Below are 24,549 nucleotides of genomic sequence, written 5' to 3'. Positions count from 1 at the left end.
CTCCCCATATTTAGTATGGAATAAAGCAATTAAGAACTGATTGCAAATAGCAGAATTTCCACAGCAGACCCTTACGAAAAACTAGCAAAACCAAACTTATACAGCCTCAGCTCCCTTAAAATATTGGCATTGAACTGCAAAATACTGCACCAAGACTTGCTGCTAGTATAAACACTTTTCTATTATACAACACTCTGGGTTAGGCAATTCCACCCGAGACCACGCTGGGAAATCTGTTTAATGCCTCAACTGAGTCCGCAGGAAGAGAATGTCTAAAGAAAGTGGCATGTTCCACACTGAATTTCTCTGCAATAAATAGAGAACATGATACAAAACATTTCACCAAAAAATAAGCTATTACAGAGTAATAACTTTCATTTGGAAGAGCTAAGTTTTCTTTTTTTTAAATTGCATGCTGTAATAAATGCGGCAATGGAATGGGTTTGGATCAATCAGAGACTATTCCAGTCTTTTACAAATACTGAAAAGACCAAATATACTGGTGCTATTTTACAGTGAAATAGTGTTTATCACAAGAAATGTTCCATGAGTGTCACTTCACTAAGGGCAGGCTGACAGGACTGAGTGCTACAGATTGGCAATCAGCTCTAATGGAATGGAGAAAACTGTAATTTCCAGTTCAGTTACAGTAGGCAGGCCAACTCAAACCTGTCACACACTTGACACCCGATTCAAAGATTCTGATCCCAAAAAGACAATGCTATACTCGTTGCTTCTTTTGATTGGCAGCTTGCCTGATACTTTCATTTTAAAAACAAACTCTAACAGTTGAACTTGAGTGAAACCTTTTGAAAAGCTTAAGAAGGGGGTTTACCAGTAACAGCTGAAGTACTTTAGCACTGGCCGTGAAGTACAAGGCATTATTTTCCAATAACCCCATGGAGCACAGTTTATTCTGTCACCAGTAATAGTGATCATGATTTTCAGTGCATCTAAATCAACTGAGAGAAAGCTATGGGACTGTGCGCCTATAATTTCATGACAAGGTATCAACTATGTGTGAAATCCCACCAGAAGATCTCAGAGCATAGTGACAATAGGTTTGACCTACATGTAAAACTCAACAGTTCCTTATGTGGTATGCAATTTTGGTCAGAAGTGCTCTGTAAATCAATATTAAAGTCACTAAAACGTGACTGTCACTTTGTTCAGCTAGCCTGTAAGTGAATTGGATTTCTTTCTCCAAAGAGTTACTCTACCTTCACTGAAAGCAGAGTAGTTTGACGATTTGCAACTGCATTGTGCTATACCAGACAGCAACTACCCAAATCGTGCCCTAGCTGTGATTTTACAACCATCAAACACAATCTTTATGGGATGCCATTAGCAAATTCTGCACAGCACCCTACCAACCTGCTCATCACTTTGTTCTTCCAATCAGTGTAATAACATTTTTTCCTGGAAGAAAAGGGAAAAAAAAAGTACTAAGGACCAGGAAGCTTTGGAAAGACTAAGGCCGGGATTTTCCGGGCAGGACCCGCCGTGGGAGATTTGGCGGTGCAGCCAAAAGTCCATTGACCTTTGGCACGGCCGGACAATCCCAGTGGTGGGTGGGCTGGAAAATCCCGCCCTATGTAACATTCAAACTCTTCAAATGTCAATAATAAGATGGCATGCGTTATGAAAACATGATGGTTAAATCATGCACACATACACGCTAGACTATAAACGCGGGAATTTTCAGCCAAAAAACTATTGTTTAATCCTGCTTAATAGTGCGGGAAGTTATTGTGAAACACGCTCAGGAATTTAGCTATCGACTTGCATTTGCATTTTTGCTGAGGTAATTCTGTGAAGTTGTCGAAGGTATGGAGATGTATTGTACATTTCACAGTTAAGGGAGTTGGCAATAACCATATGTGTGTCAAGGAATGTATTATTTATTGGAGCATGAAAACAATTCTCATGCTGTTGGCTGTGTTTTTAAAATCTTCCATCAGCCAAATGAAATTGAGTACCGCGCACAGTCCCTCCCTAGGCTTATCCCTGAAGTGGCTACTCAAATCTGTTCCAAACCACAGTTTAGCAGTTACTGATTCAACAGAGATTGAAACAAACAACACATGTACAATACCTAAAAGGCATGCGGATGTTCATCCTTTCTGCATATTTACATATTGTTTCCCAAGGTGCGTGGAGCTTCACAAACATTATGTCGCTATTTGTGAGGGATTGCTGAGAGAAAAATGAAGAAATAGGAATTAAATTGCTACAAAAAACACAACTTCTAGATCAATGTCTACATGACTTCAAGACAAATTTATCACAGTATATGATTTAATAAATAGCGCCATTTTCACAAAAAGAGTGAATAATGCCATTCCAGCTTTACCTGCAGGGGGTCAAAATTTGTGATATTACCTCAGAACAAAAACCCCATTAAATTTTTTGACTCATGATCAAATCTTCCCAAAGGTCATTGCCTATGGGCAAAATAACTAATAGACAATATAAGCAATAGCATGAATCTATATTGCTTTTGAACACACCCTACGAATGATAGAAGTTACAAAGATAAGAGATTGAGTTTGTTTTTTTATAATATTTGAAAACCTACAAGGGATTAACTCTGTAATCATTTTTAATAGCCATTTAAATTTTTCTGTAACTACTTCAAATCTGAGCCCATGTTAATTCTGTAATCATGCGTACAAATAAACTAACCCCATTAACCATAATAGCCTTTTGAATGAGTCAGATCTCTTCCCTTGTAATTCACTGGCCTAAAGAACTATCGTGTTTCATAAATGGTAGGAGCTCCGACAGTGGCACAGTGGTAATACCACTTTGTTAGTACGAGATGGAATAAGTATGATAGCAAGAAAGGAACTTGGATCAGAAGATGTAGAATCCATATGGGTGGAGGTAAGAAATAACAAGGGGAAGAAGGCACTGGTGGGAGTAGTCTATAGGCCACCGAATGCTGGCTATAATGTAGGACAGAGGATAAATCAGGAGATAATGAGGGCATGTAAAAAAGGCAGTACATTAATCATGAGTGACTTTAATCTTCACGTAGATCGGGAAAATCAAATTGGCTGAGGTAGCTACGAGTAAGAATTCATCAAGTGCATTTGGGACACTTTCCTAGAACAATATGTTCTGGATCCAATCAGGGATAAGGCTTTTTAGGATCTGGGAATGTGTAATGAGGCAGGTTTAATAACTGATCTCAGAGTAAAAGATCCCCTAGGAAACAGCAACCATAATATGGTAGAATTTAGCATTCAGTTTGAAAGTGAAAAACTTGGGTCAGAAACAACTGTGCTAAACTTAAATAAGGGTAATTACAAAGGAACGATGGCAGAGTTGGCTGGAGTGGACTGGGATATGATTTTTGCAGGAAAAAATGGTTGAAGAACAATGGCAGACATTTAGGAAAATAGTTCATGACTCACAACAAAGATATGTCCCAGTGAGGAAGAAGGATTCAAGGAAGGGGATAAACAAACCATGGTTAACCAAGGAAATTAAGGATAGTATCAAATTAAAAGATAAAGCATACAATGTGGCAAAGATTAGTGGTAAGCCAGAGAATTGGGAAAGTTTTAAAAGCCAAAAAAAGTTGAGCAAGAAATAATAAAGAGGGAGAATAAACTTTGAGGGTAAACTAGCAAGCAATATAAAAACGGACAGTAAGAGTTTCTTTAAATATATGAAAAGGAAGGGAGAGACTAAACTGAACATAAGACTCTTACAGAATGAGGCTGGGGAAATAATAATGGGGAACCAGGAAATGGCAGAGGAGTTGAATAAATACATTGCTTTAGCCTTCACAGTAGAAGACACTAATAACATTCGAATACTAAATAGCCAAGGGGCAAAAGAGGGGGAGGAAGCAAATACAATAACTATCACTAGGAAAAAGTACTAAGGAAACTAATGAGGCTAAAGGCCGATAAGTCCCCTGGGCCTGATGGGTTGCATCCTAGGATATTAAACAAAGTAGCTACAGAGATAGTGGATGCATTGGTAGCAATCTTCCAAGAATCCTTAGATTCTGGAAAAGTCCCAGAGGATTGAAAAACTTCCAATGTAACACCGTCATTCGAAAAGGGAGGGAGGCATCTTTCATTGGGATTTTGTTTTATTCATTCATGGGATGCAGGCATCACTGGCCATCATTTATTGCGCATCCCTAATTGCCCTTGTTCAGAGGGCATTTAAGAGTCAACCACATTGCTGTGGCCTAGAGTCACATGTAGGCCAGCAGATTTCCTCCCCTAAAGGGACATTAGTGAACCAGATGGGTTTTTACAGCAACCAGCAATGGCTTTATGATCACCACCAGACTTTTATTGAATTCAAATTTCACCATCTGCCATGGTGGGATTCAATCCCAGGTCCCCAGTGCATCACTCTGGGTCTCTAGGTTACTAGTCTAGTGACAATACCACTACATTGCCATCTCCCCACATTTTAGACTCTAATGTTAGAGTCTATTATAAAGGACATAATAGCAGAGCATTTAGAATTACATGACCTAATCAAGCAGAGTCAGCTTGGCTTCATGAAGGGGAAATCATGCCTGGCAAATTTATTAGAATTCTGTGAGGAGGTAACCAGCAGGATAGATAAAGGGGAACCAGTAGATGTAATATATTTGGATTTGCAAAAGGTGTTTAATAAGGTGCTGCACATAAGGCTACTTAATAAGATAAGGCCCATGGTATTGGGGGTAGGATGTTAGCATGGATAAAGGATTGGCTAATTAATGGAAGACAGAGAGTTAGGGTAAGGGGGGCACTTTCAGGGTGGCAACCTGTAACTAGTGTAATGCGACAGGGGTCAATGCTGGGGCCACAATTATTTACAATATATATATATTAATGACTTGGATGAGGGAAGTGAATGCACTTTCGTCAAATTTGCGGATGATGCAAAAATAGGTGGGAAGGTGGTGAGAATGACACAAGGAGTCTACAGAGGGATATAAACAGGTTAAGTGAGTGGGAAAAAAGTGGCAGATGGAATATAAGGTGGGGAAATATGCGGTTATGCACTTTGGCAGGAAGAATAGAAGAGCTGAGTATTATTTAAATGGAGAAAGACTGAAGAAGGCTTCAGCAAGAGGGATTTGGGAGTCCTTGTGCATGAATCCCAAAAAGCTAATATACAAGTTCAACAGGCAATAGGGAAGGCAAATGGAATGTTGGCCTTTATTTCAAAGGGAATTGAGAAGGAAAATAAGCAATTCTTGCTAAAACTATACAAGGCACTAGTTAGACCACACCTAGAATACTGTGAACAGTTTTGAAACCCTTATCTAAGGAAAGATATACTGGCATTGGAGGCAGTCCAGAGAAGGTTCACAAGGGTGACCCCGGGTATGGAGGGATTTTCCTACGAGGAGAGGTTGAGTAGGTTGGGCCTTTACTCATTGGAGTTTAGAAGAATGAGAGACAACCTTATTGAAACATATGAGATTCTTACGGGGATTGACAGCGTCGATGCTGAGAGGTTTTTATACCCTTGTGGGAGAGTCTAGGACCGGAGGGCATAATCTCAGAGTAAGGGGTCAACCCATTTAAAACAAAAATGAGGAGGAATTTTTTCTCTCAGAGGGTAGTGAATCTGTGGAATTCTTTACCGCAGAGAGCTGTAGATGCTGGGTCATTAAGTTTATTTAAGGTGGAGGTAGACAGATTTTTAATCAGTAAGGAAATCAAGGATTATGGGGAAAAGTCAGGAAAGTGGAATTGAGGATTATCAGATGGGCCATGATCTCACTGAATGGCGGAGCAGACTTGATAGGCCGGATGCCCTACTTCTGCTCCTACGTCTTATGGTCTTATGGTCACCAGGCTAGTAATCAGAGGCCCAGGCTAGTGCTCTGGGTACGTGGGTTCAAATCCCACCATCGCAGCTGGTGGAATTGAAATTAAATTATTTAACACATTAAAATAAACTAGAACTAGTCTCAGGCAATGGTGACTATGGAATTGATTGTTGTAAAAACCCATCTGGTTCACTAACGCCCTTTGAGGGAGGAAATCTCCCCCCCCTTACCTGATCACAGCAATGTGGTTGATGCCGAACTGCCCTCTGAAATGGCCTAGTGAGCCATTCAATTCAAGGGCAATTAGGGATGGGCAACGGATGCTGGCCTATCCAGAGATGCCCACACCCCATGAACGAATTAAAAAAATAACTTCCTTTAAGGCCCTAGGGTGCAGGCCATCAGGTCCAGGGGACTTATCAGCCTTTAGTCCCATTACTTTTCTTATTACTTTTTCTTTAGTGAATCATTGTTTTAAGTCCCTCGTTTCCTTTTGCCCGCTGTTTTCCTCTTAATCTTGGGATGCTTTCTGTGACTTCTACTGTGAAGGAAAATACAAAATACAAAAGTCTCTGCTATTTCCTCATTTCCCAATATTAATTCCTCAGCCTCACCCTCTACCGGACCAATCACTCTTTTCCTTTCTATAGACTTGTAGAAGTTTTTACTGTCGGTTTTTATATTTCTTGCTAGTTTTATCTCACGCTCCAATTTCTTCCCCTATAGTATTATTTTTACTTATCATTTGCTGGTTTCTAAAATTTTCCAAATCCTCTGGGTTACCACCAATCTTTGCAGCATGGTAGACCTTTTCTTTCAATTTGATACCATCCTTAACTTCATTAGTTAGCCACGGATAATGCATCCTTCTGGTAGCTTCTTTCTTCCTAAATGGGATATATCTTTGTTAAACATCCCCTTAAATATCGGCCACTGCTTCTCGACCATCTTACCTTTTAACCTTTTCTCTAGCCCACTTTAGCTAGCTCTGGGCGGAATCATCCACTCCCATTTGCGGTGGACACCATAGCGGGCGGGAGCTGAAAATAATCAGGAGATCGCAAAAATCGGTTTCATGCCGTCATAAAACCAGTTTGCGATCATCCGCTCCACCCGTCAATGGCAAGTCATGTTAATTAGAGAATTAAAATAATTTAGCATCTCATTATAAGCCCTGCTCGCCGGAATCAACCCCACAGGCTGGATCATCTGGGCACTTCAGCACGATTGCACGCCGACGTGTTTCACAACTGTACATAAGCGACGTGTACCTGGTAAGCTGCACTTCGCTTGGGACTTTGAGGTTCGTTTGCCTACCTTGCTTTGGGCAGTGCCAGGCTTTTCAAGCATCACTATATCACTTCTAAGTGGGCTCACAGACAGGTCTCTACTTACGAGACCAGCGGTAAGGTGGGCATTGTTTTTCAATGGCTGCAGGGCTAGGGCTTGCTTGGGGAAGGGGGAGAAGTGGCCTCAGGCAAAGAAAGAGGCTGCAGGGTGAGGGCATTACTGGGGAAGTGGGGTATCCCAGGGGGTGTGTGGGGACACATGCTGACCTGTGTAAGTGGCCTCAAGAGGGTGAGGGCTGGGGAGGCAGTCTCCAGAGGAGATGAGGCCAGATGGATATGTGAGGGTGTGTGTGAGAGAGAGAGTGAGTGGTGATGTCCCTTGAGCTGTCAGTGAGTGAGATACCAGTGAACATGTGATGGCCCTATGAGTGTGTGATTAGAGTGATGATATGGTTGCCTTACCCTGACGGCACAGATGAGATCATTCATCCTCTTTCTGCATTGGATGGCCAATCTCTTCTGTGCAGTGTTGGCACTGACCACCACTGCCACTACCTACCAAGCTGGAGTGGTGAGATTGCTGGACCTCCTGCGGCCAGTGTGGGGTGGGTGGGGGGGGGTGGTCACTGAACTCTTCTTGGCTTTCGGGGCCATGTCTTCACTGGAGCAGTCCTGGGCTGTAAGCATTGAGACCTGTATGTGCAGCTGCAGTTCAGATATGGCACCTGGAGTGAGGAAACGGTGAGATAATGGCATGGTGGGCAATTCAGAGGCCGCCTGCCAGCGAGACAGTGTGTTTCCTGTGGCTGCATAATTAATGGGGCAGCAAGCGGATGATACAGTGCAAAACCCACCCATTGCGGCCTGTGAGTAAAATATCATTTTTCACACCTGCTACCGCAATTAGTGCAATTCTAAGACAATTCTGCCCTTTGCCTTCATACCCTTGTAATTGCCTTTAAGTTTAAGGCACTAGTTTCAGACCCTCAATTCTTACCCTCAAACTGAATATGAAATTATTTCACGTTATGATCACTCTTACCTAGAGGGTCCTTTATCATGAGGTCATTAATTAATCCTGTCTCATTATACATTGCCAGGTCTAAAATAGCCTGTATCCTGATTGGTTCCACAGTGTATTGTTCTAAAAAAAATTATCCCAAATACACTCTATGAACGCATCTTCAAGGCTGCATTTGCCAATTTTATTCATCCAAACTATGAAGATTAAAGTCTCCCATGATTATTGCAGTGCCCATTTTACAAGCTTCCATTATTTCTTAATTTATACTCTGTCCTGCAATGTAGCTACTGCCAGGGGGCCCTTGAACCACTGTCACTATTGACTTCTTTTCTTTGCTATTTCTTATCTCCACTCTAACTGATTCTACATTTTGATCTTCTGAACCAAGGTCATTTCTCACTACTGACTGATCTCATCCTTTATCAACAGAGCCACCCCACTTCCTTTTCCTTTCGTCCTGTCCTTCCAAAATGCTTAATACCCTTGAATATTCGGGTCCCAGCCGTGTTGACTTTGCAACCATCTCTCTGTAATGGCTATCATATCATAGTCATTTATTTCTATTTGTGCTGTCAATTCATCCATCTTGTTGCAAATGCGGTGTGCATTCAGATAAAGAGGCTTTAATTCTGTCACTTGACTGTTTTTTCCTACCCTGACCTTATTTGCTGGTGCTCACTTATGTTTGTACTCTTTGCCCCTTCCTGTCACAGTCTAGTTATCATTACCTACATGACTAGCCTACACTATTGCCATGTCCTTTCTCTTTAACTTTCCAAATCTCCCTCACATGAACTGTCCCCACAATTTAGTTTCAAACCCTCTCTATAGCCCGAATTATATAATTAGACAGTACATTGGTCCCAGCATGGTTCAGGTGAAGGCTCCCCCAATGGTACCGCTCCCTTTCTCCCCAGTAATGGTGCCAGCACGCCATGAATCTAAACACATTTCTCTGACACCAATCTTCTGAGCCACACATCCCACCCATCTTATTCACTAATGTCCTTTAGGTAAGGAAATTTGCCATCCTTACCTGGCCTGGCCTACATGCGACTCCAGATCCACAACAATGTGGTTGACTCTTCACGGCCATCAGAAATGGTCAATCAAGGCACTCAACTGTTACAACTGGGGATGGGCAACAAATTCTGGCCTTGCCTTTGATGTCCATATCCCATGAAAGCATGTAATAAAAAACATTCAACTCTCTGATCTTATTTACCCCATGCCAAATGACTTGTGGCTCAGGTAGTGATCCAGAGATCATTATCCTGTTGGTTCTGCTTTTTAATTTAGCCCCTAGCTGCACGTACTCCTTCGGCAGAACATCTTTCTTAACCCGACCTATGTTGTTGCTCTCCATGTGGACCATGAAAACTGCACCCTTTCCCTCCCACTCCAAGTTCTGCTCCAGCTATGAGGGGAAGTCCATAACTCTGGCAAAAGGCAGGCAATACAGCCTTCGAGACTCACACTCTCGGCCGCAGAGAACAGTATCTATCCCCCTAACTACACTGTCCCCTGTTACAACTACATTTCATTTTACTGCCCCATTTGTACGGCTCCCTGCACCACGGTGTCATAGACAGTTTGCTCATCCTCCTTACAGTGCCTGCTCTCGTCCACACAAGTTGCTCGAACCTGGTGGACAGCTGCAGGGGCTGAGGCTCCTCCATCGCTCCCTCTGCATCCCCACTTCAGAACTGCAATGGGAAACCGTCTGCAAATGCTTACACAGCAAGACTTCAAAAGAGTTGAAATAAAAAAAAACTGCAAACCTTTGAACTGGACTCCATGTTGCATCCAATTCATCTTGATTATCTTAAATATCCCCAAAATATATTTAAACTTTTCTAAGGGAGGCTTGCAGCATCAGTATCAATCTATCCTAAGAAGCATGACTAACCTTTCATATTTTTGCTAAGCTATGTAGAGTACTAAGGCTGTTTGAGAACTGGGTCAGAGTAATTAAATCTGACAGTGAAAATAGTCAACACAACTGAAATAATAACCGCAAAGCAACCCACTGTGTCAACAAGTATTTACAGACATTAAAAGGATTTCCTTGTGAAACAGTGCTCATTATCAATTGCATCCCTTACTTATTTCATCATGATTTACTGCGAAATGTATCCAGGTTCAGAGTTCACAGAAAGTGATTTTTAAGAGGCTTATTCCATATTTATGAGCTAAAAACAAACTGCAGAACGCTTTTGCTTTACGTTTATTATTGTAGCAAACCTGCAAAACTGTTCAGAGCAGCTTTTATATGAAAAATGTGACAAAGGTTCCGCCACACTGTTACTGTGATAACATAATTAAACTAGGAGCATTGAAGTGCCCTTTTGCCACTGTCCAAACACAAAACTCAAATTTAATCAGTTTTAACTGAGTAGCAAAAGCTCCTTATTGTGTAGACATTGATCCTGTTCATTAAGCTAGCTTCCCAAAGCATTATTCATTCAATGAAATTAAATGTAGATCCCACACTAAATCCATTAGTCTTTTCAAATATTTTCATGACCTTTCCAAACTTTACTGGAAAATAAACAATTTTATCAGCAAAAATCTCTGATGAACTAGCTCCTGAAATTACATAATCATTCCATTCGTTTTCTTTCATAAATAAGATGATGCAGCTACTGTGCTGGCAATATTTTAACATCTATATTTACCATTCAGCAGTATCTTAATTCATTCCAGTTCACCTGGCTTGCATCTTATTGGACAAGTAATGTGTTTTATCAAAAGTCAGTCCTTATGTCCCTGTTACTTCACACTTCCTTGACGAGTGTGAGAGAAAATTATAGTTTTCATTTTACCAGAACGAGTACCTTTATCTTATTCATTCATTCATTCACGGGATGTGGGCATCGCTGGCTGGGCCAGCAGTTACTGCCCATCCCTACTTGCCCTTGAGAAGGTGGTGGTGAGCTGCCTTCTTGAACCGGGGCAGTCCATGTGGTGTAGGTACACCCACAGTGCTGTTAGGAAGAGAGTTCCAGGATTTTGACCCAGCGGCAGTGAAGGAACGGTGAGTAAACAGCTTCTCAACACAATACCACAAGCTTAGCATATTATCTTTTTCTTAGAAGCATAGAAAAGTTATGTTGCAGAAAGAGGCCATTCAGCCCATCGTGTTTGTGCCGGCCAAAAAGAGAAAAAAGAAACTCGCCGCTCATTTTAATCCCACTTTCCAGCACCTGGTTTTACAGCACTTCAGATGCAGGTCCAGGTACCTTTTAAATGAGCTGAGCGTTTCAGCCTCAACCACCAACTTAGGCCGTGAATTTCAGATGCCCACCACCTTCTGGGTGAAAAGGTTTTCCTCGTGTCCCCTCTAATCCTTCTACCAATCACCTTAAATCTATGCCCCCTGGTAATTGACCCCCAGCTAGAGGAAACAAGTTTTTCCTTTCTACCATATCTAGGCCCCTTATAATTTTCTACACCTCAATTATGTCACCCCTTAGCCTCTTCTGATCTAAGGAACACAACCCTAGCCTACCCAATCTCTCCTCATAGCTGCAATTTTCAAGCCCTGGCAACATTCTTATAAATCTCCTCTGCACTCTTTCCGAAGCACTTACGTCCTTCCTGTAATAAGGTGAACAGAACTGTACACAGAATTCCAGCTGTGGCCTAACCAGCATTTTATACAGTTCCATCATTACATCCCTGCTTTTGTATTCGATACCTCGCCCAATAACGGAAAGCCATTCCATATGCTTTCTTGACCACCTTGTCCACCTGTCCTGCTACCTTCAAGGACCTGTGGACATGCACTCCAAGGTCTCTCATTTTCTCAACTCCTCTCAATTACTTCCCATTTATTGGGTATTCTATTGCTTTGTTTGCCCTCCACAAATGCATTACCTCACACTTTTCCAGATTGAATTCCATTTGCCACTTCTCTGCCCACTCAAGCAAACCATTGATATCATTCTGGATTCGACAGCTTTCCTCTACTATCAACTACATGGCCAATTTTTGTGTCATCTGCAAATTTCCCAATTATGCCTCCCACATTTAAGTCTGGATCATTAATATATACAACAAACAGCAAGAGTCCCAAGACTAAGCCCTGTGGAACACCATTGGAAACAGCATTCCATTCGCAAGAACATCCATTGACCCTTTGTTTCCTGTCACTGAATCAATTTTGGATCCAACCTGCCACCTTCGCCTGTTTCCCATGAGATCTTCCTTCCTCTTCTCTTCCCGACTGAATGGATTCCTATTGATCCTTCATCCAAATGGCAACCTTCATGTGGTGAATCCAGACAGAGAATGCTGTCAAGCCTTTTCTCCCCCCCAAGAGCTATAGCAACCAACTCCAATCTTTTCCTCATCTGTTGCCTACACATTCACATCTACTACCAAGAATAACTGAATAGCGAAGAGGAAGGGGGTGGAGTGGGGTCGTTGGAAACTTGGCCAGTTTTCATCTCTTCAACCCTGAAGTGCTGAGGTCAATGGCAGTACTCCTCCCAACAGTCCTGCCTGAGAGCAGCTAACATAGCACAGGCCAGGGATCGAATTTTGGATGCCCTTGATCTATATGGATCAGAAATTCACTGCTTCAACTAATTAAGCCAGCAAAGGAAGTCTTGCAAAAAAAAAAAAATAAAAGCAGATTTTTAAATGTAGCGACATTAGGGATTGTTATAAATAACCAAATACAAAAGGAAAATGTTCTAGATACTGGAAATCTAAATTAAAAACAGAAAGTGCAGAGATAACTCAGCAGGACAGGTATGAGCTGTAGAGAAAGAAACAAAGTTAAGCTTTCAGGTCAAAGTCCTTTAATCAGAACTGGAATAAGTTAGTTATGTATCCGGTTTTAAGCAAGTAGAGAAAGTGGGGAGGGGAGGAAAAGACGAGAAGGGAAGGTCTACGTTAGCGTGGAAGGCAAGAGAATTGAAGGCAAAAGGTAGTGATAATGAGGCAGAGCTCCACTCTTTCGAAACAGCGATTTACTTCTACTCCTTTTAAGCCAGTGGACTCTTCATTCTATTTTTATCATACATAGCCTAACTTGTTTTGTTCACACCTCTCTTTCGAGTTGCAGTCCTTCTGCCCGCAGATTTTTTTCGAAGGTGTTTCTCTTCTCTGCCTGTATGCTGGATATTTTATACACCAAGATGTAATCGATCCGTTTCTTTCCATCTTTAAAGTAAAGACCAAATGACATCTCTGAGTGTTCCTCATCCTGGGCAAAAGACAAAAGGCGCAATTTCAAATCAAATTGCACGAGCCATCAGAATTAACATTCTTTAAAAAAAAGTTGCAGGCATTTATATTCCCACCCCCTGCTTGTCACCCCCTAATAGTTTTACTTCTCACTGGTCTCAACTGAAATTCTTTACAGTTAGCAGTGTTAAACCTCGACAAAATGAAAACTAGATAAGGAAAACAATGTTGACAGTTTCAAGCAGCTCATTAAGTTTGAGTTATTTGTGTTCAGTTTTGTGTGCGCAGTCTGATTTTGAAAGTGACAACTTCGGAGCTTTTATGTTGGTTATCTTTGTCATGTGATCGCTATCGCTGAAAGTGCATTTACATTTTTTTTAAAAACAAGTTTGAGTGCATTCCTTCTTGACTACTGCTTTAGAAATCAGTAATGTTCATCAAAACAAGAAGCTGCAGCAAAAATTGTGGAGTGAATTGGTTCGGGGAAATATTTAATTTAGGTTACACTCTTATTATTCCAGCCAGAAGGAGAGATGAGGAGAAATTCTTTTACACAGTCAGCTGTTGTGATCTGCAATGCAATGCCTGAAAGGGTAGGGAAAGCTGATTCAATAGTGACTTTCTAAATCCTTGGAAAGGATAATCTGCAGAACTATGGGGAAAGAGCAGGGGAGTCCGACTAATTGGATAGTTCTATCAAAGAGCCAAATGCTCCTACAATGCTCCAGCTTTTCAATTAGCACTAGATTTTCTTGAATCCTTGCAGACACAAGCATGTTGTAACAATCTAGGGTAGCTGTAATCTTTTATGAAAAATCAAGTCAATTTCTTGAATATTATATATTCTTACCCACTTCATCTTTTGAGTTTTTTCTGTTCTTCATAAAACCTGTCTCTCCTGCTTGCATCTCTCTGCACTATCAGCTCTTTAAATGCAGGGAGAGCTGCTATTTATCAACAGTAGCTTGAATCCACAGAGCAGCCAACTGACTGTCAAGGTTCCAATCCTGTTACTTATCCTTGTGCAAGCTGCTCTATCAGCTTAGCTGCTTCAACCTTATCAGCACGGATGCAATGCCTGTATATGACAATGAGGTTATATCTGAGGGATACCACGGATGTGCCACATTGTACATCAGGCGGCATCTGCCAGCTCCTGCTTACATTACTGTAGCAATACACCTTCTCACAGAATCATTGAACGTTTACGGCACAGAAAGAGGTCACATGGCCCATCGTTCCTGCGCTGGCTAAAAAAAAGAATGAGGCACCCAGCCTAATCCAATTTGTTAGCATTTGGTCCATAGCCCTGCAGGTAACAGCACTTACAGGTGGACATCCAGGCACCTTTTAAATGAGATGAGGTTTTCTGCCTCTACCACCCTTTCAGGCAGTGAGTAGCAGACCCCTACCACCGTCTTTCTCATCTCCCCTCTAGTCCTTCCACCAATCACTTTAAATCTACGCCCATTTGTCACTGACCTCTCTGCTAAAGTAACTAGGTTCTTCCCATCCACTCTATACAGGCCCTTCACAATTTTGTACTGCTCAGTCAAATCTCCCCTCAGGCTCAGAGAAAGCAGATTCCATGGTAACTTTCTAAAGGGAATTAGATACAGACTTGGAAAGGATAATCTGTAGGGCTGTGGTGAAAGAGCAGGGCAGTGGGACTCATTGGATAACTCTGTCAAAGGGGCAAATGCTTCTATGATTCTCCGATTCTTCAACCTTTCGGCTGGCACGACCTCTTATCGGATCCTTTTTCCTTTCTTTTTCCTTTCTCCATCGACATCCTGAACAGTATGCAACCAAAAAAGCTTCACAATCCACGTCCCCATGGCCTGGAGAGACTGAAAATGACATTTGCTGCATCTGCTGCTCCTTCCGATTTCACTCTGTAACAATTGTCAGCTTACCTCAGATCCCGATTCTATCGACTTCTATTTCCAGACATCCACCTCAGCGACCGATCTTTACCATTTTCTGACTCTTCCTACTCTTCCAACCTCAGGTTCAAACAAATTGGACGTGGCATTTTGATGTTTCTGCCATCTCCGAGACCATCTGATTTGGATCTTCCATAGTTGAAGGCTTTTCTCTGTTAACTCACTAAATTCCTCTACTGTCAATGAAACTGCTCTCTGAATCATAGAATATACAGCACAGAAGAAGGCCACTCATGCCTTTCCTGTTTCCTGGGAATGATATCCCACTCACTGTCATCGTGATGTACATATCCAAACTGGTGACTGTGGTATACCACTTTCTTCAACTCCTTTTCATCCCAGTCCACCTTTCTGTCTTGCACACTCATATTGGGCCTAGCTGTCCTTACTGCCAAATTCTCCTTTGAACAGTGCCTAATAAAATGATGGAAACTGATGCTAGCTCTGGTTACAAAGGCTAACTTATTTTCATGAAGTACCATTCATACCCTCAGGAAAATCCCAAAGTGCTTCACGGCCAATTAATTACTTTTGAAGTGTAGTCACCATTAATTTGTGGGCAAACACCAAAAATCCATCACACTGACAGCTCTGGCCCAATTTGTACTTGCAAGCATGGCTTATTCTTTTTGTGAATACGTTTTTAAGTCACCGGGTTCTGGAACACCACTCTTAAACATTTTTATGAATCAACGGTATTCGGTTTATACATCTTGAAAGCCTTTAATAGAGTCTGAAAATCTGCACATCTGAAAAAGCTGCTGCCACATGTCATTTCTGTTGCTGGTTGTTGAATTTATTTTCAAGTCATTTCACCATGCACAGAATCAAAGGATGGATTATACAGGCCATTCGGTGGCACAGAAGCAGGGGGTGGACCTGTAAAATAGGGTGCCCTGACATCAGCGGTGTACCCATTGCCAACCAGCCCGCTCCCACCGCCGACATGACGAGTGGCAGTGGAGGCATCGGGTAGGCAATTGAGTCCCCTAAGTGGGCAGTTAAGGGCCTCATCCCACTGCCGCTAGGATTTAATGAGCAGTGGGAGAGACGTGCGCTGAATGTGCAGCTTGGCAGGTTTGTCCCTGCGGGTGGTTGGCAAGTCAAAGGAGGGGTTGGCATAACCCCTTTCTGGTTCCTGGTGCCAACTGGAGGCCTCCACCCACACTATTTACCAAGATGGTAGGCCCCGGTGAGGGGAATGAAGAGGGAGTTGGAGGGCCAGAGCGCACAGGGGGGGCAATTGTGGGGGGTGGGAAGCATACCTTAGTCAGGTGGGAGGGGTGTTGTGGTGCAGATTCTAATGAGCACAGGGGACTCAAAGAGGAGGCATCATCCCTTGCCCGGCCACCAGTCCACCAGGTTTCACTGCAAGGCTGGACATTTGGTGCCAACTTCCGCTGTTGTGGATAAAATCCCAATGGAGGCAGGAGGAGAATCTTGTGGTTATTTATGGGCCTCAATTCATCAATGGGCGAGCAGACCTCTAAGGTTCCATCAGGCTGGAAAGTAGTAAATATAAACCATCTATTTAAGAAGCGAGGGAGGCAGTAAATAGGAAACTATAGGCCAATTAACTTGATGTCTGTCATGGGGAAGGTGTTAGAATCGATCATTAAGGAGGTTATAGCTGGGCACTTAGAAAAACTCAAGGTAATCGGGAAGAGTCAGCATGGCTTTGTGAAAGGGAAAACATGTTTAGCCAATTTATTGGAGTTCTTTGAAGGAGTAACATGTGCTGTGGATAAAGGGGAGCCTGTAGACATATGACACTTGTATTTCCATTTGATAAGGTGCCACATCAAAGGTTAATGCGGAAAATAAAAGCTCATGGTGTAGGGGTTAACATATTAGCATGGATAAAAGATTGGCTGGCTGATAGAAAACAGAGTAGGCATAAATGGGTCATTTTCTGATTGACAGGGTATGATGAGTGGGGTCCTGCAGGGGACTGTGCTGGGGCCTCAACTTTTTACAATTTATATCAATGACATGGATGAGGGGACGAAGGTATGGTAGCTAAATCTGCAGATGACACAATGATAGGTAGGAAAGTATGTTGTGAAGAGGACATAAGGAGGTTGCAGACGGACATAGACAGGTTGAGTGAGTGGGCAAAAATCTGGCAGATGGAGTAAAATGTGGGAAAATGTGAAGTTATTCACTTTGTCAGGAAGAATAAAAAAACAAAGTATTACATAAACGGAGAATGATTGCAGAATTCCGAGGTGAAGATGGATCTCGGTGTTCTAGTACATATGTCATAAAAAGTTAGCATGCAGGCACAGCAAGTAATTAAGGAGGCTAACAGAATGCTATCCTTTATTATGAGAGGAATTGGACATTAAAGTAAGGATGTTATGCTTCAGTTATACAAGTTATTGGTGAGATCACACCATATTTAAGGAAGGATGTAAATGTGTTGGAGGCGGTTCAGAGCAGGTTTACTAAATTGATACCTGGAATGACTGGGTTGTCTTATGAGGAAAGGTTGGACAGACAGGGCTTGTTTCCACTGGAGTTTAAAAGAGTGAGGGGTGACTTGATTGAAGTATATAAGATCCTGAACCGTCTCTACAAGGTGGACGTGGAAAAGATATTTCCTCTTGTGGGTGAGTCCAGAGCTAGAAGTTACTGTTTTAAAATTAGGGGTCGCCCTTTTAGGACAGAGGTGAGGAGAAATTTTTCTCTCAGGGGGTTATACTACTTTGGAAGTTTTTGCCTGAAGAGATGGTGGAGGCGGGGTCACTGAAGGCAGGGAGGGTAGATAGATTCTTGTTAGGCAAGGGAATCAAAAGTTAATGGGGGTGGTTGGGAATGTGAGTTTGAGACACAAACAGATCAACCATGATCTTATTGAATGGCTGAGCAGGCTCAAGAGGCTGAATGGCCTCCTTCTGCTCCTATTTCATATGTTCGTACGATGCCTCCTCGGCCACTGGTAAAATTACAGAGAGGGAGGGGCGGATGGGTAAGTGTTGGGAATGGTGCCGTTGTCATGGTGACCAGTTTTACTGCCCCCAACTCCTGCCTGCCATTCCATTCACAGGGGTCCGTAATAATCCGGCCCAACATTGCTGATTGATGATGGCCCTTCATTAGAACTGAAGAATGATTGAGATACAATCAGTTTTGAGGAAGTGGGGCAGGGTTGGGGGGGTGAGGGGGGGTGGAGGGGAGATAACAGGAAAGGTTTGTGATAGGCTGGAGGTCAGCAGAGATAAGTTCCAGGATAAAAAAGCCAAAGGGACCTGCAATGAGTAAAGTAAAGAAACAAAAGATGTGTCCAGAAGAGATGTGAATGGTTGACAGAGGAGAGTGCGAGAGGAGGACTCTGGGACAGGCAGTCAGCAGCACCCTGAGGAGAGTGCGAGAGGAGGACTCTGGGACAGGCAGTCAACAGCACCTAGAGGAGAGAGCGAGAGGAGGACTCTGGGACAGGCAGTCAACAGCATCTAGAGGAGAGAGCGAGAGGAGGACCCTGGGACAGGCAGTCAGCAGTAGCTAGAGAAGAGAGTGAGAGGAGGACCCTGGGACAGGCAGTCAGCAGCAGCTAGAGGAGAGAGCGAGAAGAGGACCCTGGGACAGGCAGTCAGCAGCAGCTGGAGGAGAGAGCGAGAGGAGGACCCTGGGACAGGCAGTCAGCAGCACCTAGAGGAGAGAGCGAGAGGAGGACCCTGGGACAGGCAGTCAGCAGCACCTAGAGGAGAGAGCGAGAGGAGGACCCTGGGACAGGCAGTCAGCAGCACCTAGAGGAGAGAGCGAGAGGAGGACTCTGGGACAGGCAGTCAGCAGCACCTAGAAGGGAGAGCGAGAGGAGGACCTTGGGACAGGCAGTCAGCAGCACCTAGAGGAGAGAGCGAGAGGAGGACCCTGTGACAGGCAGTCAGCAGCAGCTAGAGGAGAGAGCGAGAGGAGGACTCTGGGACAGGCAGTCAGCAGCACCTAGAGGAGAGAGCGAGAGGAGGACCCTGGAACAGGCAGTCAGCAGCACCTAGAGGAGATTGCAATGGGAGGACCTTGGGACAGGCAGTCAGCTAGAGGAGAGAGCGAGAGGAGTGTGCTCTGCAGTCACCGTCGACGAGTAAAAATAAAAGTGTCATCACAGGAAGATCGTTGGTTCATTGGTTGGTAAGTAACTGCTAGTTTGAACTACCTATTCTAAATTGATTTCAGGTTAAGGGTGACTACTGGGGCCCAGGATCAGAGGCCTAACACTTCAGCTTCAACTCAGCAGAGAGAGCGAGTTCCAATTGATTTTAAAAAGTGTATTTTGAATCTCTATTCTAACTACTCTATTCTAAATATGAGAAATATTTTACAGATTGATAAACTAAAGACCAGTAGGAAATTTAAAAACAAATTTAAAAACTAATTAAATAAAATAGAGATGCAGGGCCAGGCGATGTGTTGTGGCTGCATGATGTGGGAGCTGGTGGACTCCATTGTGGTTCCTAGTGACCACATCTGTTGCAAACGTTGGGAGCTCGAGGAACTCGGGCTCAGAGTTGATGAGCTGGAGTCTGAGCTTCGGACACTGCGACACATCAGGGAGGGGGAGAGTTACCTGGACGCTGTGTTTCAGGAGACAGTCACACCCCTTAGATTAACTACTTTAAATTCGGCCAGTGGTCAGGGACAGGAGGGTGTGACTATGAGTGAGGCAGGTAGAGGGGTCCAGGAAGTAGCACTGCAGCAGCATCGGCCCTTGCCCTTATCCAACAGGTTCGAGATTCTTGCTCCCTGTGTGGACTGTAGGGAGGATGAGCAAACTGACCATAGCACCGTGGTACAGGGAGACATTCAAGTGGGAGGAGAAAAGAGAAATGTAATTGTAATCGGGGCTAGTATAGTTAGAGGAATAGATACCGTTCTCTGTAGCCAGGATTGAGAGTCCTGAAGGCTATGTTGCCTACCTGGTGCCAGGGTTAAGGATATCTCATCTGGGCAGCAGAGGAACTTGGAGTTGGAGGGGAGAGATCCAGTTGTCGTGGTCCACGTAGGTACCAACGATATAGGTAGAAGAAGGAAAGAGGTTCTTCTGAGGGAATACGAGCAGCTAGGAGCTAAATTAAAAAGCAGAACCAAAAAGGTAATAATCTCCGGATTACTACCTGAGCCACGAGCTAATTGGCACAGGGTCAATAAGATTGAAGAGGTAAATGATTGGCTCAAAGATTGGTGTGGGACAAGTGGGTTTGAATTCATGGGACATTGGCACCAGTACTGGGGAAAGAGGGGGCTATTCTGTTTGGACGGGCTCCACTTGAATCATGCTGGGACCAGTGTCCTGGCAAATCACATAACTAGGGGCGTAGATAGGGCTTTAAACTAAATATTTGGGGCGAGGGTTCAGTTGCATAGAAATATAAAAAATCAAAGTTTAAGGAGAGGGTAAGAGTGCAGGTTAGTGATGAGGCTGATTGTTATCAAAAGGTGAAAGGAAGGGACAGAGTGTGTGAACGCCATGTTGAAAGAAAGAATCATATAAGAGTAGGGAAAATTGACAATAGGGCAAACTTAAAGGCTTTTTATCTGAATGCACGTAGCATTCGGAATAAAACTAATGACTTAACTGCATAAATAGAGATAATTAGGTATGATTTTGTGGCGATTACTGAGACGTGGTTATGAGGAGAACAGGTTTGGGAGCTGAATATCAAAGGGCACTCAGTGTTTCGGAAGGATAGGCAGGAAAGAAAAGGAGGTGGTGTAGCTTTGTTAATAAAGGAAGAGATCAGTGCTATAGTGAGGAATGATATAGGCACTGGAGAGCAAGACGTAGAGGCAGTCCGGGTAGAAATAAGAAATAGCAAGGGAAAGAAGTCCCTGGTGGAAGTAATCTATAGGTCCCCAAACAGTAGTTTAGCAGTAGGGCACAGTATAAACCAGGAAATACTGGGAGCATGTAAGAAAGGCACGGCGATAATCATGGGTGATTTTAATATGCATATAGACTGGACTAATCAAATTGGCAAGGGTAGCCTTGAGGGAGAGTGTATTAGAGATTGTTTCTTGGAGCAATATGTTGTGGAACCAACCGGGGAGCAGGCTATTCTGGAGATGGTTTTGTGTAATGAGATGGGATTAATTAATGATCTCATAGCAAAGGATCCTCTAGGGAAGAGTGATCGTAGCATGCTAGAATTTCAAGTTCAGTTTGAGAGCGAGAAACCTGAGTGCCATACCAGTGTTCTGGAGTTAAACAAAGGTAACTACATAGGCATGAGGGCAGATTTGGCTCTAGTGGACTGGGCAGGAAGACTACAAGGTAGGTCAGTTGATGAACAATGGTAGATATTTAAGGAGATATTCAATTCTTCCCAAGTAAAATATATCCCAACGAGGAAGAAAGATGGTAAGAGGGGGAAAAAGCATCCAAGGCTAAGCAAGGAAGTTAAAGAAAACTTAAAGGCAAAAACTAAGGCCTACCAAATTGCAAAGGTCAATGGCAGGCTGGAAAATTGGGAAACTTTTAAAGATCAACAAAGGGTTGCTAAATATAATTTAAAAAGTAAATTATGAAAGAAAACTAGCGCAAAATGTAAAAACTGATAGCAAAAACTTCTACAAGTATGTAAAAGGAAAGAGAGTTGCTAAAGTGAATGTTGGTCCCTTGGATGATGAGACTGGGGAGTTACTAGTAGGAAATGCAGAAATGGCAGTGAGGCTTAATCAAGGTTTTACCTCAGTTTTCACAGTGGAGGACACTAGTACCACCCCAATAGGGACACGTAGTGCAGAGGGTATAGAGAAGGAGTAACTTAGAACAATCGCCATCACTAGAGAAAAAGTACTTAGCAAACTATTGGGATTAAAGGGTGACAAATCCCCAGAACCTGATGGCCTACATCCCAGGGTCTTAAAGGAAGTGGCAGCGGAGATAGTGGATGCATTGGCTATAATATTCCAAAATTCCCTGGATTCTGGAAAGGTTCCAGTGGATTGGAAAAATGCTAATATAACACCCTTATTAAAAAAGGGGTGGAGGCAGAAAGTAGGAAACTATAGACCAGTTAGTTTAACGTCTGTTGTTGGGAAATTGTTGGAATCCATTATTAAGGAAGTAGTAATGGGGCATTTGGAAAGTCAAAATGCAATCCATCAGAGTCAGCATGGTTTTATGTAGAGTAAATCGTGTTTGACTAATTTGCTAGAGTTCTTTGAAGATGTGACAAGCAAAGTGGATAATGGGGATCCTGTAGATGCAGTATATCTGGACTTCCAGAAGGCCTTTGATAAGGTGCTGCACAAAAGATTAATACACAAGATAAGATCACATGGAGTTAGGGGTAATATATTAGCTTGGATAGTGGATTGGCTAACCAACAGAAAGTAAAGAGTCAGTATAAATAGGTCTTTCTCTAGATGGCAAGCTATAATAATGGGGTGCCACAGGGTTCAGTCCTTGGGCCCCAACTATTTACAATATTTATTAATGACTTGGATTCAGGGATAGAAGGTACTATAGCTAAATTTGCAGATGACACCAAAATAGGAGGGAAAGTAAGTTGCAATGAAGAAATAAGAAATTTACAAATGGATATGGACAGGTTAGGTGAATGGGCCAAAATTTGGCAGATGGAGTTCAACGTGGATAAGTGTGAGGTTATCCATTTTGTTCGGAAGAATAAAAAGTTGACTTATTATTTAAATGGAGAGAAACTTCAGAATGCTTCAGTGCAGAGGGATCTGGGTGTCCTCATGCATGAATCACTGAAAACTAGTATGTAGGTACAGCAGGTAATAAGGAAGACAAATGGAATTTTGACATTTATTGCTGAAGGAATAGAGTATAAAAATTTGGAAGTGTTGTTGCAAGGAGATGAAAGGAGATCTAATTGAGGTATACAAGATGCTAAAGGGGATAGACAAAGTAGACCTGGAGCAGATATTTCCCCTTCTGGGGCATTCTAGAATGAAAGGCCATAGTTTTAGGCTAAGGGGTGGTAGATTTAAATCAGAGATGAGGAGGAATTACTTTTCTCAAAGGGCCGTGAATCTATGGAATTCACTACCTCAGAGTGCAGTCGATGCCGGGACGCTGAATAAATTTAAGGAGGAGATGGACAGATTTTTAATTAGTAAAGGACATGGGGAGAGGGCGGGAAATTGGAGTTGAGGCCGAAATGAGATCAGCCATGATCGTATTGAATGGTGGGGCAGGCTCGAGGGGCTGAATGGCCTACTCCTGCTTCTAGTTCTTATGTTCTGATGTTGACGCTGACTGTCTTATTTCACGAGCCTCCATTTTGTTAATCAACCTTTTACGTGGTACTTGGTCAAAAGTTTTCTTAAAATCCAGGTAGACCGCTTCTGCTAAATTTCCTTCATCGGCCTATTGTTACTTAATTAAAAAACTGGATTAGATTAGTTAAACACAATCTGCGCTCATCAAACCTGTGCTGACTCTCTTTGATTAACTCACACCTCTCCGAATTCCTTTAATACAAAAACAAAGGTCATCTTGACCCTTGGATTCATAGACCTCATGCCCTTCCATAAAGCACTCTCACCTACTCTGCCATTCAACTGCCAGCCTTTCCTTTTATTACGCTGCTGAAACCTGATGTAATTCATCCAACCCGAGCACAGGCAGCATCTGGCAATTTTAACAGCCCAATATTGCTGGAAATACTCAGCGGGTTATGGCACAATCCACGGAGAGAAACAGAGCTAAGCTTTCAGGCTGTCTTCCTTTCCATCAGAACCGGGAAAAGTTAGAGGTGTAATAGGTTTTGAGTATGGAGTGGGTGCAAGGACAAAAGGAATACAGGAGATATTAAATGTCGGAAGAGTTAGTCTTCCAGAGGCATCACCAGCAATTTTCCTCATCGCCACGCTCTTTGGCCCTGGAAGAATAACTCTTTTGTCATTCAGTCTCTCCTGTTGCCCAAAGACCTTCCTTTTGTCCTTGTCCCTCGCACCCCCTTGCTCAAACCCTATGACATCTCTAACTTTTCTGATGAAAGATCATGGGCCTGAAACGTCAACTCTGTTTCTCTCTCCACAGATGCTGCCTGACCTGCTGAGTTCCATTTTTACACAGCAATTTTAACCATACTGTGTGTGAGTGCCCACTGCTTTTTTCTAATGACGTGTCCCCTTGGAGCCAGTGGGTGACATTTTTCATTGAAACGTAGCTGTTTTTTAGCTCCCACCTCCCCCCACACCACCCGGGCAAACAGAGGCGGGGCGAGCACTAAAATTACACTGCCTCCTGGCATGCCCGTTGCTTGGCTCCGTCTTGCTCCTGGGTCATTTTCCTGGAGGTGAGATTTGGCGGGGGTTGCA

The 24,549-nt window shown here is 43.0% G+C and overlaps 1 protein-coding gene across 1 annotated transcript in view; it reads right to left on the bottom strand.

Annotated features, from left to right (window-relative positions):
• The window catches only part of ano3 (anoctamin 3), a 564,514-nt gene that overhangs the window by 231,066 nt on the left and 308,899 nt on the right, over window positions 1–24,549 (bottom strand). The window contains exons 6-8 of the mRNA XM_078549540.1: window positions 13,170–13,328; window positions 2,096–2,196; window positions 1,375–1,419 (exon numbers count right to left, since the gene is read on the bottom strand). Of these exons, the coding sequence (XP_078405666.1) occupies window positions 1,375–1,419; window positions 2,096–2,196; window positions 13,170–13,328 (305 nt within the window). The remainder of the gene's footprint in view (window positions 1–1,374; window positions 1,420–2,095; window positions 2,197–13,169; window positions 13,329–24,549) is intronic.

Source organism: Cetorhinus maximus, chromosome 9 (genome assembly GCF_964194155.1).
Source record: "Cetorhinus maximus chromosome 9, sCetMax3.hap1.1, whole genome shotgun sequence".
NCBI classification, from domain to species: Eukaryota; Metazoa; Chordata; class Chondrichthyes; order Lamniformes; family Cetorhinidae; genus Cetorhinus; species Cetorhinus maximus.
Note: the sequence above shows the minus strand (reverse complement) of the source record. Positions and strands in the feature narration are given on the sequence as shown.